This window comes from Anoplopoma fimbria, chromosome 10 (assembly GCF_027596085.1).
Source record: "Anoplopoma fimbria isolate UVic2021 breed Golden Eagle Sablefish chromosome 10, Afim_UVic_2022, whole genome shotgun sequence".
NCBI lineage: Eukaryota > Metazoa > Chordata > Actinopteri > Perciformes > Anoplopomatidae > Anoplopoma > Anoplopoma fimbria.
This window is the reverse complement of record NC_072458.1, coordinates 786,974-807,556: the sequence shown is the minus strand read 5'-3', so window position 1 is coordinate 807,556 and position 20,583 is coordinate 786,974. Positions and strand designations below refer to the sequence as shown.

Sequence of the window (20,583 nt, the reverse complement as noted above, 5' to 3'; positions counted from 1 at the left end):
TTAGTAGTATTGTGGCCTAACGTAACACTGTAGCTAATAGTTAACAACATTTGGCACATTTCACTATGTGCATTGCCAAAAACATTTATTATTTATTTTAGATATTCTGACATTTGGTGTATCTTTTTGAATATATCCTCGTAACCATTACCATCTCTCTTTTCACCTTCTTTCAGGTGTTCCAGGCCCCCAAGGCTACGGTAAGATGGGACCCCCGGGTCCTGTTGGCCAGCAGGGTGTTCCTGGGATCTCAGGCTCTCCTGGGCAGCCTGGTTCAAAGGGACATGATGGCCGGTGTAACCCGGGAGACTGTATGAGCCACCAAGTAGAGTACAGCCCGAAGGGCCCACCTATCAAGGGCCCCTGGTAGAGGGCTAGAGGTGCTAGAGTAGAGGGGCAGAGGGACTTTGGAGGGAGAAGACAAAGACCGTTGACCAAATTTTTTAAATCTGACCACCAGATCAAATCCAGGAGTTACTTTGCTGTTGAATTGTACAGATTTACCCACAAAGATTCTGACTGAATTCCTAAGCAAAAGTCCTTAACATCTTTCTAAGAGCCCACACTAGCAGCATATTTTGTATTGCATCATTCTTTTTTGCCATATTTCCAATTCATTGCAATATTACTGTCTCTTATTTTGGTCTCGCTTCTTTTTTCTCATTGTTTCACTCCTTTTGTACATTTCCAAACAACCCAAGGGATGTGACAAGAATCCGTTTGTATTGTTTTTCATCCTTTACTAATTGTCACCTCTTGTTTTTATTTTCATTGTCTTAATTTGTAGGATTTCACAGTTATTGCAGCACTTTGCTTGCACCTCTCGTATCTTTGTTTTCGTCTCACAGAATCATATTTAGAGTGCAGCCCATGAATTTCTCTTAGTGCTTGTGGTGTGTAAGAGATTATCCAAAGAAATGTATTTCAGTTCTGAAAAAACAGATGCCAAAAACCTACGTTCATGCCCTTTTTGATGAATTGACTGTTTTGTATATATTATATTTATATATTGTGGCTTTTTCTACTTTTTTAACTGATTGGATACAAGACATATTCATGGCTAGCCACCTATTTGTAATTTTGAGGGTTATAAAGCAACACAATAGCCAAAGGGATATTTTTTAATCCAAGGTCTGTAAGCTTTTAAAATTAAATAATGTGTTCAGTTAAAGACATCATTATTTATAATAGAAAAGTGTTGGCATAAAAAACACATTTGTTTTTCTAATTGTGTTACTGAAGTTAATTTGTCATTTTATCTCCAGTAATTTTGCCATACAGCCACTTAAAGCATCTCATCTCTTTCTGTATTCCAAAAGAACTGTAACCGCCATCTGTCTGCTTCAACAGGAAACTAATTAAAAGAATCTGAGCAATAATTGAGCCCATTTACCACAGGTACTGTAATGCAACACACTGAGCATGGCTAGTCATGCAAGGAAAAAGAAAATATTCTAAAAAGCATCACAAATGGATATGTTGCTGTATTTTTGGGGTTGTTTTCTTATTGTTGTTTTTTTTATATCTGGAAGTCTGGAGTTTTAAATCACTACAATCTCAATCAAGTTAAATCAGCTTTGTAAACTATGAGCATGGACAGACTTTCTCACAAACTAACCCATGGGAAATGTTAGTTAAAACTGAATTAAATTACTTTTGAAATATGCTGTATTATGTTATCATTGTCAGCCTGTGTTGTATCAATCACTATTGAACACTGTTGTCCATCCATGCTGGGATTTTTAGACAATCAGATCCTGAGCATAGACGGGGACTTTAAGTAAAGTTGAAGTTGCAATTATCTTCTTCCCTTTTTTGTTCTTTTGTGTCTCTTTTTGTTGTTGATTTGCATTTCTTCCTAGTAGTTTTGCCTGTTTATGTAATTGTTTGCAGTCTCCTTATGTGGTCGTGTTGCATCACCTTGTAGTTGTTTTGTTTCTCTTGGTAAGTTTATTTGCTTATATATATGTCAGTTGTCTCTATAGATACATTCTGCATATATTTGCAACGGGAATAGATTTTGGAAGCAAAAGCGTTCTGGTTTCCATTTGTAGTCAGAGCAGTATTGACGGATCACGTTTCAGCAGGCTTTGGTTGAATGCAGTTCTTGTGGGGAGCAAAAGACATGGACGCGTTGGCTGAAATGCAATCTCAGAACTCACCAGCTATCGCCTGACAGCGATGTAGAGTTTTGTTGGTTTAAAATCAGCTTCTAAACTGGCTACTTGTGAAACAATCCAGTCGTACATGTCGTATCTTAAACCCAGTCTCACATCTCAAGTTGCTAATTGTCCCGGACAGCCGCTGGCTGCGCCTGAACCCCTGAAATATTATTCCTCGTAAAACAGTATCTTAGTGCGGTGGGAACTTTTGACGATGCAGGATATTGAAAAAAGCTAACAACCTGCAGCTTTGGAAGCATGGGACTTTATTAACATGCATAAATTGGTACTATTAAAGATTTCAAATGGGAGAAATGAAAAGAAAAAAGGAGCTGAAGCAGAAACTAAAGAGACTTGTTTCCATGATACAGAAGAGCATTGGAATTGTTAAAAAGTTCCTCTTTATTGGTTTGGGTTGACCTGAACAGCCAAAAGAGAACCCTAACAGATGATTATATTAAGAACAATAAATAGCTTCTGTTGATGAAAATAAATCAGTTATTAAATAGCTGACACGCTGTGGAAAGTTGACAGTGGCATAGGAAGCACATTCGGGCTGATTCGTCTTGAGAAAAAGTAGTTACTTCTGTCGGAATTATTTATTGTTAACTGAATTCAGTAACCCATTCTTTTTTCTCTACATAATAATCAACACACATTTACAAAGATTTACAGCACTGCATTGTGGGAGACGGGAGTGCCCATTGGGATATGCTGTTGCCTGGCAACAAGCGGACAAGATCAAGCTAGTCGTTAGTTTCTAAAATGAGACGGGGGGAGAGCAGGGATTGGGAGGGGAGTGGTGTTTGTGATGGGGGGTAATTTACATGTGGTAAATCATGGACTTCACTAAAGCTTACAGATACTACATTTTACAATACGGTACAGTACGGAGTGTCACTTTCAATCATTTATTGGTCCTTTTTGTACACTTTTAAGACATGAGGTGTGATGTCTCAAGAGAGGCAGGGCATTTAAACTTCAAAACACATCTTTCAACAAAATATTGCATATGTAAAACCATTTAAAGTGACCAAGGTGTAACAGAAAAGTACCTTTCACCAATGCTTGGTTTGTCAGCTCCTCTCAGCTCATAGATGCTGAGGTGGTGGGAGACGAGGAGATGCAATAGAAATCTGTTCCTCTTTCACTGCTAGAACAGGGCTGGGATATTTGAATGGGACTGACACTGACATCATCCAAAAAACACTACAGAATTCAGAAGGATGTGGGTGGGTGAGAGCTGCTGTTGTCATGGTGATGTTGGGGATTAAGATCTGAGTATGTCCCCAGCAGTCAAAACTTCAGGTTGTCAGTTTCAGAAGGGGGCGCTATACATCCAGTCACTATCATTGTCCCCTACCCTTCGGTCTCGATGTTGTCCTACAGAGAAGAGTCGTGTCTCTCCTTTTTTTTTTTTTTTTTTTTCACTCTCTCTCCCAGGTGAGCCGCTGATGGAGAGGCGGGTCCTCTAAACATTGGGTCCTTTGATTGTTCCCGCCTCCTGTAGTCTCGGGGATGTGTATGCTGACGCAGCTAAACACATCGCGGCCTCGCAATAGCCTGGGAGACCTGTCGGACCCGCCTTGCCGGGATGACCTGCCTCTCCGGCTGATCCCTGAGGTCCTCTCTCGCCGTGCCTACCGTTCCGGGCCACGCCATCAACACCAGCAGGACCTATGGAGGGTGAGGGGTCAACATGGGTTTTAACTGAATCCTAGGATCGGAGGAGACTAATTGCACTGAAGTTTATGTTGAGAGCATCTCTTGGATTACACATGTGTACTGTATGCATGCATTTATTTAAATTGTGTGCACAGTGGAGTGTGAGTGTGTTTTCCACTGTTTGAATTAGCTCGTACTGTTGAAATCCTATTATATTCTCATTCAAGAGCATCTCCGAAATGACTGGAGTTAATGATGCTTTTAAAATGCATCACAGCAGCCTCCCGTGTGGCAGAAGCTGTTATGCCTTCAATTTCTTATTGCACTCTTACTTTTCTGAACCTTTGTTCAGTATGACGTACTGTTTTACATTCCATGTTTGTATAGGCTTCAGCTCTTACCTGGTATTCCTGGGGGTCCTGGTTGTCCTGGATGGGGTTTACCAGGATCTCCTCTGTCTCCCTTTAACCCTCTCTTTCCTGGGGAACACAAAAACAGGGTGGTGTCAAATGTAGCCTAAGAAGCTATGATTTCAATTGTGTATTCAGCATATATATCCACCTTTAAGTCCTGTGTTTCCAATCTGTCCAGGTCCTCCAATCATGCCAGGAATGCCACGGGCACCAGGTAAACCATGTTGCCCCTGAGGGCCAGGTGACCCCGAGGGTCCAGGGGGCCCAGGAGGTCCCATTACACCTGCTCCACCAAGCACAGCCCTCTTGGCACTCACTGCTACAGCAGCTAGCCTCTCTGTTACAGAGGAGACAGGATCATCATTTTTGATTAAATTACCTTTGATAATGGGCAACTGATTGTTTAGGAGATTATAGTAGCTTCGGGAAATGAGCTAATCTAATCTCCCCTAAAGACGCTCACCCTGCAACATCTTCAACACCACTTCAATAATATGCTGGTCAGATGCATCGCGTCCCTGGAGAAAAGAAGAGGAGACTGAGCAAAGAGACGGCAGCTAGCCAAGAGCATCATGCCGTGCACATAGAGCGAACTGGACTCACTGAGGACCCCTGAATGCCTGGCATGCCAGGTACTCCTCGCTCGCCATAGAGTCCCCTAGGACCAGGCAGTCCTGGTGGTCCCTGGTCTCCAGGTTTACCAGAGTCTCCAGTGGGTCCATTGTGTCCGGATTCACCCCTGATTCCGTGCTGTGAAGAGAGAATATTCAGACATTAAAGAAAGAGGCAGATGAAAATTGATGGTGTTAAAAAAGGAAGAAAAAACGAATTACAGAAGAATTCAGATTTCTCACCTGTCCTTTCGGCCCAGGTTCACCAGACAAACCCTGTCACAGCAAACAGAGACTTTGTCATTTTCACATCTATCACTTCCATCTATCATTTCCGCCTGAGAGACACCCATCGAGCAATAATTCAAGAATGAATATTGTAAATGAATGTCTAAAAAACGCTGCTTCAGAGAGCCAACGTGCATCATTGCCTCACTGTCATGTAAATAGCTCATTTGCCATCTTGACTATAATGGGGATTTGTATGCAAATTCAAAAACAGACGTCCTCTCCGTCTTAACTTCTGTATGGCTATGACATTTTCTGCTATACATCACTTTGCTTTGATGCCTTCGGAGCCACATTTTAAACCTTTCTTATCTAAAGCCAGCTAGTTTTAGTATTTTGTAGAATCCAAGACTTTTGTGGTTCTTTATAACAATTTCTTTTAAAACGGCTTTAGGTTGTGACGTGATGATTTTTTACCTTTTCACCTTTCTCGCCAGCCAATCCCTCAACACCGGGGTCACCCTGAAAAGCAATGGAGAAAAAAAAAAGATAAAGATGAACAGAGAGAAGGATGACTGTAGAAAAATATTTGTCAGCATTGAGACGTTTCTGACAATCCGGGTAAAAAAAACTGCAACTCACATCGTCTCCCTTTGACCCAACTTTTCCTTGGAAGCCCTGAAAAGAAAGATATTTTGAGTACATATAGATGTGGTTATATCTAGATTGTAATATCCTCCAAAAAAACAAGAACTAAATGTTGATTCGGGCCAGTGACACCACAGATCACAAAGAAAGATGTTGTCTCATCTCTAAAACATGGAAGATGAGGATGCTCAGATTATCATTTATATTGCTTATTTATATTGCTTGCCTCATTCAGTGATTTACTATGGATTGGTGTGACTTTTATTCATGGGTAAACACTGCCCCCAATGGACAAGTCTGGGTAACTCAATCATAATGAAATGTGCTTGAATGTAAGCAATGATGCACATGCTTTCTAAGTACAAGGAACGTGTTCATGCAGACAAACATGCACAGACCTTGTCTGCCTTGGTTCCACTAAGCCCCTGGGCACCTGGAACGCCCATTGGTCCTCTCTCTCCTTTGTTTCCCTGTTAAGATACATTAGAATTTACATAGGAAAGTATAGCTGCAGATGACCTAAAAACTAATTCAAATAAAGACACTTACAGCCTTGCCGACAATTCCCTGTGGCCCAACCTCTCCCCGCTGGCCTCTGTCACCCTGTAACAGTCGTGGAAAGGTCAGAATTCCTTCATAATTGCAGTTGAAATGCTTTCATGTGCTAATTCTGGATTTGTACCTTGGGTCCGGGAACTCCTTCCATACCAGCCTCACCAGGAACACCAGGCTCACCCTAGGAGCATGCAGTTAAAGGGCAATTATTTACCCTACTGCACAATGACACAAGTGGAATAACTGAAAATTAATGTTTTGTGTGTATGTTTATGTTACCAGAGGTCCAGAGGCACCAGACATGCCAACGTGACCCCTAGGTCCAGGCTCGCCCTAACAAGGAAAGAAAAATAATTAGAAAAAGGTATATATATAGTCAAAAAATGAAACTAGTTAGTCAATTATGATATGAAAATGCCTACCTTAGCTCCAGGTCCACCTTTTGTCCCTGGGCTGCCAGGCAATCCCTGCAGGCAGAATTAACAAAACATGAAAAAATCTTCAAAAAGAAAAAAAAGCTACATCTGCAGCTTGTTTTTTCATGTTGTACAATTCATTTCATAATTTGAAATACAGACAATGAACCGGAAAATGCAACTGTTACTGCATATGGATATCAGTATGTGGGTGCTGGTAGTGGGTGGTAATAATGCTGATGCCTTATATAATAACTATGAAAATAGGCCAAGCTGCAGTGTCAGCTACTGGCATACACCTTGCAGCAGGTTTCCTTGCAGTGATTATGTGTGTGTGATGGTATATCACAGTATGGCACAAAGCAGGGTAAGTTATGGTGTTTAAGTTTGCAGCAGCGTTGGTGTCACTGCAATGACCGCACAGCAAAGTGTGCATCTCATGCTCCATTACCCCTTAGTCAGAATGACATGCACACAAACGCAATACACTACATATACACGAACACACACACACACACACACACACACACACACACACACCGTATACCCACTGGTCTGATTGTGATAAATCACTCGCGGTGGGAGGGATAATGCTATTTCAAGGTGGTTGAAATTCTAAAACAGTGTGGGTCACAGGGTCACTGTTGTCTGGATGAGTGCCCAGAAAACAAAACACACCAAAATGTACAGGCTGCTTCACGCTGGTTTCCCCTGTCTAGGTTCTGGCTTTGTTTAATGGAGGAGGAGAACAGATTGACCCCCTACGTGGTGTGAGTGACAATAAGCCTTTATAAACAGACTTATTTGCATGTGCAACACTGAATGATCACTCACCGCTAGTCCCTGAGGACCAGAAGGACCAGGCCTGCCAGCTTGGCCAGGGCTGCCCTGCAAAAAAAAAAAAAAAACAGAACAGAAGAAGAATAAATCGTCAAATTTTACTGCGATTTAACTTTCTTATCATTATCACAGCTGGTAGCTCTTACCTTGATTCCAGGAATACCAGGTGTGCCATCTTTGCCATCAATACCCGGCAGACCCTGAAAAAGCCAGCGGATGAGTCAGTGGACTTCATTTGAACACTGCGGCAACTGTGTAGTGCATAAACAAAATTGTGTGTTCACTCACATTCTCTCCCTTTTTGCCAACCGCGCCCTGTGGGCCCTGGATACCTCGGCCGCCCTACAGAAGATAATCAAACCAGTGTCAAGTGTATTCGCAATGCACATCGAAATCATTGTCCCCATTCAAGTTCCGAGAAATATATCATCTTTTTTTTTTTTTTTGTCCTGCTTTGACAATAAACTCCAGGGGAAAACACAAGGAGAGTCACTTACTTTGTCTCCCTTGTCTCCTGCCTCTCCGGGTGGTCCCTGAGGCCCCTCCTCACCCTGCAAACAACGGAGAGAGACTTTGAGTACCGTAGGTGTATTGTGGGTACCTGTTTCAATATGAATAGTCACATCTGTTTGTGTGTGCTAGCATGTGTGTGTTTCTTACAGGAGGCCCAGGTATTCCTACAGGTCCGTTGATGCCCTTGTAGCCACGAGGCCCCTGGGGGAAAACAATAAGAGTGCCATCAATTACTTCAGATCAGGGAGGATGCTAAGTCATGGTAGGCTACTATTCATTGTGATAAAGGGGTAATTAGTGCTTAACTCACTTCACTAATGGGAGCTACACAGAAAGCAAGCCACTCTTTCTTTGGCACTAAGCCGGGGCGCTAACTTGGCTAACGCGGCTAATGTTAACAGTAAGACGGATGGCTGCAGCGGATCATTAACTACAGATGGAGGCACGGTAGACCCAGACAACCTCAACTCATTAGAGGAGGGGAGAGATTTGTGTTAGCATCATTTCCATATGTCCCCATTGCTGGTAATGGATGATGTTTGTATAGTGGGGGCAGGTCTGGCTGTGCCTCCTTGGTGCTCCTCTTAGAATGAGAGCAGCCTTGTGCCCAAAGAGAAAGAGGACAAAAATAACTGGATGTGACTGTGGAAAAAAGAAAGGTGGTACTCACTGCTTCACCTTTAGGACCCATCATTCCTGGATAACCTCTCAGACCCATCGGACCCTTAGAAGGAAGCAAAATATAACAGGGTGAGAGAGACCAGATATAGAGCAAACGCTGCACTACTATGCTCTGTCAAATCAAAATGATCCTATGTGATAATCAGCAGCATAAGCCTACTGTTCTAATTTTTCAAAATGAGTGACTAAAAAGTAGATTTTGCTGCATACCGAAGGTCCTGGGATTCCCTGTTCCCCAGAGATGCCCACTTCTCCCTTGGGACCCTATTTGAGGAAAGGAAAAAGAACAGGATGATTAGAGATTCTCTTTCTGTGCTGCTCTGAATTTTGATTTTGGCTACATGTCCACAGAGTTTGACCCAAGAAACTCTGAGCTGGACAGAAAAAAAAAAAAAAAAAAAAAAGTTGAAACTAGTCTTTGACAGCTGCTGGTTGCTTCTGATGTCTGACCTGGTCTTTGATGGTTGTATATGTCGGTGGTCGAGCTAGTTGCAAATCTAGCAACTATCTCGAACACCCCCTAGAAGCTAGTCAAATTTACCCTATGCTGCTGTAAGCCTGCAAATGTCCCCGCTGCGGGACTAATAAAGGATTATCTTATCTTATCTTATCTTATCTCTTATTTTAAATAACCATTGTCAGGTGGTCAAACTGGTTTATCTGTGTTATTAATGGAAAAAGTTGGACATTTTGAGAAACACACTCATTTGGTTTCTTGCCAAGAGTTAGATGAGAAGATCTCTCATGTATGTTTCTTGAATTGCTAGAGACAGGTGGTGATTAGCTTAGATTAGCAGTAATACCTGAAGCAGAGGGTAACAACATAAAAAACCCACCTCTAAAGCTCTTTAATTAACACGACAAGGTGTGTTTTTCTGTAACTATTTCTAAGCCAGGCCAGTGACTTGCTGAAGCTCCGTTGTCACTGTGAGGTGGCCAAACAACGAACTAAGACTCCAGGAAGTCAGTGCTCTGTGTTACATAAATAACTTGTGGTTCTTAAATTCCTGTTTGTGTACAAATTTGACAAACAAGTTAAATTAGCCATTTTCCTTTAAAACTGGCGTAGGCGACTCTGGAGAAAGATTGGATTTGAATAGTCTCATGTGGCTGAGCCACTTCATTAGTTTCCTATTTACTGAGCCAGTGCATTGTATGAACAGCTCGCATACTGTGAGCTGATATTCGCTGAATTTGACAAAACTTGGACTATACTGGATCACGGGCGCTGACTATACCTTTAAGAACAAATACAAACACAAACAATGATAAAACAACTATATTTTGAGCTGATACTATTGGTCTACCAGTCTCAGTGATCTCATTTACTACCCTCACCAGAGTCTAGTATAAGACCTGTGAAATCCATGAAAAACTGCTGGTCAAGTTTGATTTTTCAGCAGCCTAAAAATAAATGTGGTACTGGTCTTGCTATGATAAAGCACATGTATCATAGATGGTATTGGTGTTTTAGCTTAAACAGCTTGTTGGGATGTGAACAGCTCTTGCTTGCTGTCCTGCTAAGAAGAAGAAAAAAGGAGAGCAGCACTTACAGGGATACCTCGAGTAAAAGGTAGGTCCTCTAAAATACCAGTCTGACCTGCAGGAACCGTAACTGGGTGCGTTGAGTGTTTTTCAGTGTCTTAGGCACCTTGTGTGGGAAGATCAGAGGCTAATTCCTGAGGCTTGGCTAGCCGCTCCCCTTGGAACCCACTGTGTGCTCATTAGCTGTGCTTAATACAGCAAGGTGAGAGGGCTGTGCGAACCCCGACTCTCTCATCCTCCCCTTCATGTACCTGGCTCTTCACCACCCCTTTCATCTAGCGCGCTGCATGCTGACTGCAGGGCCCGGGCCAGGCCTGACTAATCGCAGCCAGATTAGTGCCAGTCCTGTGCCTCTGGGGGGGCTTCATTAAAGCTAATCCTCACCTCTGCTGGTCCTGAATGGTGGGTGAGTGTCCAACATGTGCATGTATGGGTGTTTGAGTGCATGTGTGAATCCGTTCTGGAAGAGATTGTGCTCACCGATTTTCCTATGCTTCCAGGCTCTCCGAGAACACCAGAACGTCCTTTGTGTCCCTAAGAGGCAACAATCAGTCAGTAGGGTGTCGTAAAAATGTTGTGATATAACATAATTTAGTTAGTTAGAGTTTGTATTCAGTCATCACACACAGTACAATGTATACGGCCTATATATAATATGGTATACAATATAACTGAGAAGGCATAGGCAGAAGCATTAAGCTTATATATGCCTATCCTACTTTCCCATCAAGCCACCCTCAAGAAAACAAAATATACAAAAAAAGAAAAGAAAAAAAATGTTTATTCCTTCTGTGTTACTGCCAACTTCTCACCTTGACTCCCTGCAGTCCCTGGGGGCCTTTAGGTCCTGCTGGACAGTTAAGCGGACACTGTTGTTGGGAGAACAAAACATATAGATTATGAAAGGTGAAGTTGTGTCAAATCGGATTTGTGATAACGTGGATGTCATTAGCTCTTACCTGGAAGTCTGCACTTCCCTCTTCTACACCAATGAACTTCCCTGGAGGACCCTAGATGGACAGATAGGTGGATAGAGAGGTAAATGGATGAAGAAAGTCACCTGGTCACAGTTGCCCTCAGCAACCATGAGCTGAGCCAGCACTCTCATTTTTCTCCCTCCATCTTTCCTTCGCCCTGTTTATAGATTGAGTTAGGAAGTGAAGTATCTGTACAGGGGCTGATGCATTCCCACTACAGTCAGATGAGACAGCCCACTGATCTACTGGGGGTTTATTTACCCTAGGATAGCACTAAAGCTAAACAAATACACTACTCTGGGTTTTGGAAACATCACTCTCGATGAGGACACACCCCCTCCTTGGAAGCACTCAGAGATGCACACGGGACTGCATACACCATTGGAAAATAGACTAGAAAGAGTACATCTCAAAACAGTTTGTGGTATTTCATCACTTGCTGTCTGTTGGGACCTGTCCCAGCAGCAGGGAGCTCCGGCAGTACGAGATGCTTTGTTATCATACAGCGCATTCTGAAAGCGTGGTAATTGCTGCTTGTTTTGCAGAACAGAGCACACTTTAACATAGGATTAGCAGAAGTGATGTACAGCGCTACACCGCAATCACATTCAATGATTTAAGTAAACCGCAATTAGATTGATGTAACTATTTGCTTGATTGAGCCCATTGAACTCCTGGCAGCTCATTTCTCTCACTCTCTTTACAGCTGATGTCACCAATGCCACTCAATGAAAAACTCTTTAGAGATGACATGATTTACTGTGACTTCTTTTCTGTGAATGAAGTTTGAGTTTATCCAAGCAGCACTGTTTTATTCACTGTTAATTCATCAGCCAAGAAGAGCTTATTGCAGATGTATTAGTATCAGCGTCTATGTCTGCCAATACAACAAGAAATCACAGCAGTTATTCATAAATAGTTGTATAGTTTGACTGCCAGAGGGAAATGACAAGTTTATTTGGAGTACTGGAAAATGTTTGTGTTATATATTTATGTAAAAAATAATAATTGGCCAATACATGGTTTTCAAATCTTATAAACTCTCAAATATCAATATCAGTGTTGTTATTGCTCTAAACGCCAACCAATTATTTTATACCTGACTAACTGTGTTGAGATTCAAAACATAAACATTTAGAAAAACATGATCAGTGAGCTGCGAGGAAATGATGTGGTTAGATGGCATAATTTATAGCTAAGGAAACCAGGGCATGTAGAGTATTTTGGGATGTGTCTCAGGAGATTGACAGTCCACTAATTGGAAGATCGGCTGTTTGATCCCTGGTTCAACAAGTTTGCATGTCATCGTGTCCTTGGGCAAGATACTGTGGACCACTGCTCTACCTCCCTGCGGCTGTGCCTTCAGTATGTACGGGTGAATGTTGAGACGTAGCCGGATTAGAAAGGCACTGTGTATATATGCCAGGTTTTTTTACATGGTACCGGTTATTTCATCCATTCCTGCTACAACTACATGATACTTAAAAGCATTCCAACCTCTTGATCCAAGGTTTTCCAAAAGCCTTTTACCACTAACATATTCTTTGTTCCATTGAAAATCAGAAAGATATACCCTGGACAACCAGTCTTTGGCAGACACTTACTGGCTTGCCAGGAGGTCCAGGTAGTCCTGGAGCTCCAGGTGGTCCCATGATACCCTAAATGAAGCAAAAGGGAAGAAGCTGTGAATAAGAAGGTAAGGGTTCTGGCAGCTTGGAACCTGCCTTTAAGATATTTCCAGGTCATGAAGGCGGTATAATAAACTGAAGATGGTGTCCTACCTTTGTACCAGATGTTCCAATTTCACCTGGAAGACCAATTGGCCCTGGAGCGCCCTAGACAGAGAGACACATAGAGCAAGAAAGAACAATGCATAAACATCCCAGGGGCCACAAATGTATTCTCACACCTCAAAGTCATTAAGTGATAAGGCACAACTGTGTTATACCATGCAAGCTACTTACCGCCAGTCCTGGAAGGCCGGGTCCCTGCGTGGACAGAAGGGACGAGGGGTTAAACTACTGTATGACAAGTGGAACCGATCCGTCAAAGTATCAATTAACATTTGTGAAAGCCAATTAATAATGGCGGCAGTAATTCAGTAATGCTGGTGCCAGAGCGCAGCGTAAACAGTGCTCAAGAAGAGCAAAGACACAGAACGCAATCAGTTTATGTTTGCTGTGTCTTTGCTTGGAATTAATTATAAACAAAGTAATTAAATAAGTAAGCCTTCTTGGAGGAAACAGCCCACAGGGCAGGATCTCCAGTCTGTGCAGCATGAGGCAGCTGGGTGTACGAGCACAGCCCCCAGACAGGACGCCTGTTAATGCTAAACAAGGGATTTAACTAATAGTGTTGCATTCAAGCATGACATTGAACGGCTCTGGATGATGTCTGATAGATGGACACTGAGCACCACCTAGTGGTAGTGAACTGTTATACAGATGATGTGCTGGTATATTTATTGGCCCTGCATTGCTTGACAGCGGTTGCATTTAGTGTTAATGTGTACATCAAATGTGGATCATTGATAGCACATTTCTTCTTTATTAAGGAATGTGAAGATGTAAGGCTCATGTCAGCTGTAGAAGGCATATTCCACATCTGGGTAAACTAAATCCAAAAGGGGGCACAGCTGGTCAGGCATTCAGGCATGAGGACAAAGGGACTCAGGAGGTTGCCGTATGAGACCAGCTGGGTTACAATATGTTTGTTGGGAAACTGACTAGGCATTAAACAATGTTTAATTCAGCCCGTCATAACTCATTTTCATAAGAATGAATAAGTGAATAAGTGTAAATAATAAGTGATCTTATTAGTCATAATGTACCTTACATGTATATAAATAGGCAAGTGTATTTACTCTATACTTAGGTATGAAGTAAGTACTTTACTTAGTATTTCAATTTAATGCCACTTCTACTCCTTTACTTTACATCAAAAAAAACCCATATAAGCTTGTATAATACGATGCAGCACAGATCAAACCAGTGGTTACCCACCTTTCTTGTCTCTAACCGCTTAAAAAAAAGCAGTGTCTAGTTGGAGCTCCTTCTCATGTTTTAGAGTTCTATGAAAAATTTGACTTCTCCTCAGATGTTTAGTTTAAATAAATGAAACATATCCAGGAGCCAAAAGCGCAAAATGATCAAATATTTCACAGAGAGGTAACTGTTAGAAATATCTAAAAAAAATGAAATAGAATTTTAAATAGCAGAACATTGTTTTTATCTTCTTTGATACCCAATAGATAATCTTGGTACCTAACCTGACCCTAAAGTTGCCAACCACTGGACTAAACTAAACTGTATTTAAAGTACTTAAAAATTAGTTCAACTCAATGAGTAAAATGCTACTTATGCATGGACATGGTAACAATTTCATAATGTAACATTATTACATTAGTAACATATCACTCAAATAGTACTTTTGAAGTAAGGAATCTGGTTATTTCTTCCACCATTGTGTAAAGTATAAAGACATTAATCAAAAATGTTAGATTTGTACTTATCATACTTCATCATAGCAAAAAAATGATAGACAATGAATATTTTTCTTACAGGAAGTCCAGGCTCTCCACTTGGTCCAGGTTTACCCTGCAGGCAACAGAAAGCAAAACTATAACTACAGTAATGACACGCTAGGATCTTACACAAATATATGACACTATCCTCAGTTACTTATTCTCTTCTCAGCAGCGGTTAATTGTCATGTTCAACATCACTATGACAAGACGATGGGAACATGACCCGTGTTAAATATGACAGCTTAGGTGTTCCACACAATAGCATTAGAATGGTGCACTTGTTCTAATCATCTTTTCAGGTTGATGTTTAGATCCTTGCCTTAGGCCCGGGGTTTCCAAAAGGACCTCGATCACCCTTTGCTCCAATCAAACCCTGGAAACAGACATAAAGACATGTTAGAAGGCCGATATGCTAGACATGTATAAATAATTCAAAATAGCGAAGGCAAAAAAAAAACATTAAAGAGGTTGAAAAGTAAATTATTCAGTTACCACTGTGCTTTCCACAGTTTATATGGGACTTGAAATCGCCTTACAATTCAGCTAATCACGCATTTGATCGAAGCTGACACTGTTCTGAGGTAATTAGGAAAAACAACCAGAGATTGAGATTCCAGGGAGGATTACTGGCTAAATCTCTGAGGAATGCATGCGAGTATGTGTGTGTGTGTGTGTGTGTGTGTGTGTGTGTGTGTGTGTGTGTGTGTGTGTGTGTGTGTGTGTGTGTGTGTTGTGTGTGTGTGTGTGTTAGCATGTGACCAAAAGGCATTGACACTCAATTCACCTCCAACCAAGACTGAAGCAGCAAAGAAAGCTTCACCACAATTTAAGTAATATGAGGATAATCATTTAGTGCCCTAAAGCTATAAAATAATTTTAAACTCATCTGATTGTCTTTAACTCCAGCTCCTCATTTCTAGAGATGTAATAGTTATCAGAGTGTTATCGGTAAAGGATAATGGGTTTGAAAAAGAAATGTATTAACCTCATCATCTAGGATGTCTCATATTCTGTCCTCAAAGCTATTAAATCAGTTTGCAAAGAACATTTCTATGATTTAAATGGTGAAATAAGCTTTAAAAACTGAATCCCTCTTTTGAAAATGAAACCAATAATTTAGAGAAAAATAGCCCACTGAGAGGATTCTGAATGCTTAAATATATAAAAATAACTCAACAAATGCACATAAGATGTAAGTACAGCAGCTTCATTATTTAAGTTACCTTGTTTAATTATAAATCTTGAGGTGGAAAAAAGGAAAAGTGAGACGAGAAATGCTTTAAATATGCCATTAAATCAACCAAAAAAAAGGATGATGACTTTTGATTTGAAATGATGTAATGCCAACCTTACTGACTTTAAAATGACTTAAAGGACCCTGTGGACTTTTTATTGTGAACAGTTTTGTTTACATTCCATATTTCTCATCAAAATCTATAGTGTGCATCCTTAAAGTGTAATACTTCTAAAACATTTTCTACCTCATAAAGCATCTGCAAAAGGGGACTTTGAGTTTGGATTGTTTGGACATACTAGTACTTTAATTCTCCAAGTACTAAATGTGCAGTGGTTATATCAGGAGCTGGCCTAAATCAATGAAAAAACCTCTCCAGTCAGAACAAATGTCCATCCCAAAAACTCATGCTGCAAATATGCGTCGTCATGCATGTAATGGTGGACCAAGTGATACAAACAACACAAGGATCCGCCAAAAAAACAATTGCTTTACAACCCCTTCAGTGTGCAAAATCACTACAGGGTACCTTTGAGAGTTGGAGCTCATTATCTTTTTGCAGTGTTGTGCTTCCTTGCTACTTTGATAACCTACGCTGATCCATCATGCAACATCCGATTTATTCGATGTTGATGAAGTATTAAAAAAAACAAAAAAACGATTAGGGGCACTATTTTCTTCTTACAGATTCTACTTTTACTATAGCAATAACTAAAGAGAAGATTTGGTGATGATTCTATTACAATGTTGCTAGGTCTTGCTGCTCTTGTGGGAATTTTTTCAACTTTGATTCCTCAAGGCTTTTTTTTTTCTTTTCCTTATTAAGCTGATTAAGCATTAAGCCTCTGAGAATGTTTCTTTAGGTAAACAGCTTGTAATAATTGTTTTTAGCATTTTAAGATTCATTTCCCCTCTTTCTTGCACTCGTTTTCTCTTTCTTTCTCTCAAACACACACCAAACTACAGACATCAGTCAGTTTACTTACATCAATTCCATTCTCTCCTGGTACTCCATCAGTACCTGGCTCTCCTGGCTCTCCCTTCAGTCCCTACAATGACAAACAAAAAACAAAAAAAACAATGTTGACACGGACAATTTGATTTCGATAAATCAAATGCTAAAAGTTTGTGATTATAAAATCTAACAGTCCAGTTCACACTTACTGGTGGACCAGGGGGCCCAGGTGGTCCTTTGTCTCCCTGCAAAGACACAGAGAGGAGACGTCAACCCTTTTGATTTGGAATTTGTTAGTTTACCAATAATAGTATGGAAAGGGTTTTACGATGTGGCCTTTTCAACTCATTCATAATACTCATTGATTCAGCCCATATCTGGGTCTATCTTTCACCCTAATGTCCTTCCTCACTGATAAATCTGCCCCGTGTTTCACTATGGATGTTCTCACAAAAATGCATCAAACACCTTTAATTATAGTGAATCAGTTTCCCTTTTTTTTTTAACTTTTTATGTTGCCATCTTGGCCTTGCAGAAGAAGTTCTTCCAGGCAGACACATGTTCCAAATTTCAAACAGTGATTATGCTATAAATATCCGTCAGGTAAAGTCTACCTTAACATCATACCTTTCCTGTGGCCCTAAAGGGGAAAGCTACAGTGTAGAAACTACACCACCCAGTCTGGACCACACAACATTTGCAGTATGAGGTGTTAATGCAATAACTTATCACAGCTCCATAATGGTGGCAACCAAATACTGACAGGTTACAGTATTTCAGCATTTTGATAAGTAAAAATGCTTATTCCTATAATTAAGGTGGTACAGCATTGGTTAAGACCATAGAGTGGAGTTTATTGTTCCGAAATATTAGCTGATCTAAATAAATCCAATACTTAATCACATTGGACTCTGTGTCATGGAACCAGGTTGTACAGGCAGTTTGTGTCCTGCTCCACTGGCCCAGCAGCCTCCATTTACAACATATTTATACAACCTGTGTGTAGTTAACCCTGAGAATATCTCCAATGTATCACATTACTGTGACACAGACCCAGGATTGAGGCAAGGGTCCCTTCTCAAACACAACCCCTCTCTGCTGGGAACAGAGCTCTTTTGTGCAAACGTGTTTTCATTCGTGGTGCGACCTGCTGGTAAGACTCCAGTACTGCAGAGCAGCACAGTGTTGGTATTTCTCCAGCACAATGATGGTCTTTGTGACAAATCTGCTGGGCAAACCTGTGCGGGTACTCACATCAATGCCGTCTGACCCAGGAGTGCCAGAGGGGCCTGGTGGGCCGGCTTGGCCCTGAGGTCCAGGTGGACCCCTCTGAAACACAGGCAGAAATACATTTCAAGACTGTCAAGTAATGACAGACAACAGTCAACCCTATGTTATGATACTGTGCAATGTATGAGTATTAGACATTCAAATGAGTATAATGGTGACACAATAAGGTGTAAAACCAGAAGGTACAAATAAATCAAAACAAGCTCAAAATGTTTTGGGGATTTAAATGACACAAATAAACGATAAAACAACATAAGCTAACCTGCCATAGGAAGCAGGAAAGACCTTCATCAAATTGGTCAATTCAAAGTTATTTTCTTTACGTGATATATGAAAGCATCACACCAAAAAAACGCAGAAAAAACACCAAAACAAGGAAAACAACAAAGGAATGAGGAGGAATGTGGAAGGAGGGGTCATGAGACTGGCACTGTTTACCCCCAAAACCCCACCTCACCCCCCCATCCCAATGTCCCCTCAGCTTGTCTTGAATATCATCTCATATGATCAGTCAGTGCATTGGATGTTAAAATCAATTTAAAATCCAACTTTGATTTCCTCAACTGTTGAAATGTGTGAAAGGAATAATCCTAAAGAGTGAACACTGTTAGACGTCCGGTAGATAACATCTAGGTGTCTGTTTGAATAGTGGCTTTGATGCTCAGTGGACACACTCAGTGTGTGTGTTGTAGGCTATGTGTGTTTCTTAGTGTGGCAGTCTGATTTCCATCTCTGCCCTGGCCATGAAAAATAAATCAAATTAATCTTCAACGTTTTCCTTCATTCATTCATTGATAAAAATCTTCTCGACTCCCCCCCCCAAAAAAAGGAACCAAGGTAATGGCAAATCCTTGACTTTCAATAGTACCCCTCTGTTAAATCTTCAAAAAAGATAAGAGTCCAAACGTGATGAGGATGAAAATCCACAGAGGATCCACAGACTCCAGTTTCATTCCCATTATAGCTCTTTATTTTACATGCAAACTATGAAGCCAGAAGAACATCACAATTAGACCTGTGTTGGTTCAACCCAAAGCATTCTGATCACTTCAACCAGCACCGAGACAGAACACAGCTTACAAAATCACATCAAGACATCCAGCGCCCGCTGGCCCTTCTTTAGGGGCCCTTATCCCCACTGAACCCCAGAATAAAGGAGCTAAGCCTGAGCATGGCAGGTCTCAACATCCCCTGTCCACTCACCACTTGGGCCAGAGCCAGGCACAGGGTCTGCAGTAATACCCAGGTCTTCAGTAAGGCAGAGAGAGCAGCCATGGTCCCTCTCCCCTGTCTGTCTCTCCTCGGTTCACCAAATCCTCTCTTCTAGCTCCTCTTTCCGCTCCCTTACTCCTCTCCAGGCCAGCACAGAGCGAAACTGGTGGAGCAGAGCTGTCTGAGAGGCACGGGTGGGGGTGGGGGTGGGGGGCTCCAAAAAAAAAAAAAAAAAAAAATCCACTCAGGAGGAAGGAGAGAGCTGAGGGTGGAGAGGGGATGCGGACGAGGGAAGAGGACAGAGAAGGAGGTGTAATCCTGCCCCACAGCCGGCCTCTGAAAGGCAGAAGCAAAATACTCTATGCACCCATCAACAGTGTGGGAAACACACACACATGCATCAAAACATAGTTACACACACACACACACACACACACACACACACACACACACACACACACACACACACACACACACACACACAGTATGTCGAAACATCTCAAGTTTTCACATTAGAATTTGGGGGATAAGGTAACTTCTGTGATTGGTTGATTTATGGATAATTAGCATATTGGGTACAAAGTTCTGAAGCCAATAGGGCTATGAAGCCATCAAGCTCCTCCCAAAGCTGTGGGAGTGGACCAATGAATGAAACCTCAAACACCTAAACACAGGCCTTTGGACAACTGTCTGCCTTTGCTTCTGTCTCTCTCTGCGAATGCGCGTTGTTGTTGTTGTTGTTGTTGTTGTTGTTGTTTTTTTCTCACCCTCAGGCGCTCATTTGCATAGTGGTGTAAATATCTCCAAACATTTGAGAGGAAGCGGGGAAGCTAATTGGAGGATATAGCATATACTATACATCAACAGGATTTAATTAAAGTGGAGGAGGAGGGGCCAGTATTCACTTTGTCAAAACATAAATTAAATGTTAATTGACATAAAGGGGTGGGTAAGGATAGCAAATAATCTACCTAATAAACAACTCCCTCTTTATGTTTTTTAAGTCATTTACTGACATCTAGTGGTCATCTTACGTATAGCAGGTTAGTTCCCACAGTATTCCAAAGCGGCCTTCTGAGGGTGAATAAACGAGACTCATGGAAATGTGAATA

General features: G+C 41.3%; 2 protein-coding genes across 2 annotated transcripts in view; one reads left to right on the top strand and one right to left on the bottom strand.

Annotated features, from left to right (window-relative positions):
- The window catches only part of col16a1 (collagen, type XVI, alpha 1), a 56,134-nt gene extending 54,348 nt beyond the window's left edge, over positions 1-1,786 (top strand). Inside the window, 1 exon segment of the mRNA XM_054606036.1 lies at positions 177-1,786. Coding sequence (XP_054462011.1) covers positions 177-370 — 194 coding nt within the window. The 3' untranslated portion in view covers positions 371-1,786.
- A 1,847-nt stretch (positions 1,787-3,633) lies between these two features.
- Positions 3,634-19,545, bottom strand: col9a2 (procollagen, type IX, alpha 2). The gene is made up of 32 exons (XM_054606647.1): positions 19,463-19,545; positions 18,224-18,298; positions 17,179-17,214; positions 17,001-17,063; positions 15,100-15,153; positions 14,815-14,850; positions 13,219-13,242; positions 13,036-13,089; positions 12,859-12,912; positions 11,237-11,287; positions 11,090-11,146; positions 10,758-10,811; positions 8,943-8,996; positions 8,722-8,775; positions 8,199-8,252; positions 8,036-8,089; positions 7,827-7,880; positions 7,685-7,738; positions 7,533-7,586; positions 6,705-6,749; positions 6,562-6,615; positions 6,410-6,463; positions 6,277-6,330; positions 6,126-6,197; positions 5,722-5,757; positions 5,557-5,601; positions 5,095-5,127; positions 4,844-4,990; positions 4,704-4,758; positions 4,389-4,577; positions 4,229-4,306; positions 3,634-3,839 (listed from the first exon to the last, which is right to left on the bottom strand). The coding sequence occupies exons 1-32, from the start codon at positions 19,532-19,534 to the stop codon at positions 3,634-3,636; spliced, it is 2,076 nt and encodes a 691-aa protein (XP_054462622.1). The 5' UTR covers positions 19,535-19,545.
- Between the last annotated feature and the right edge of the window lie 1,038 nt (positions 19,546-20,583).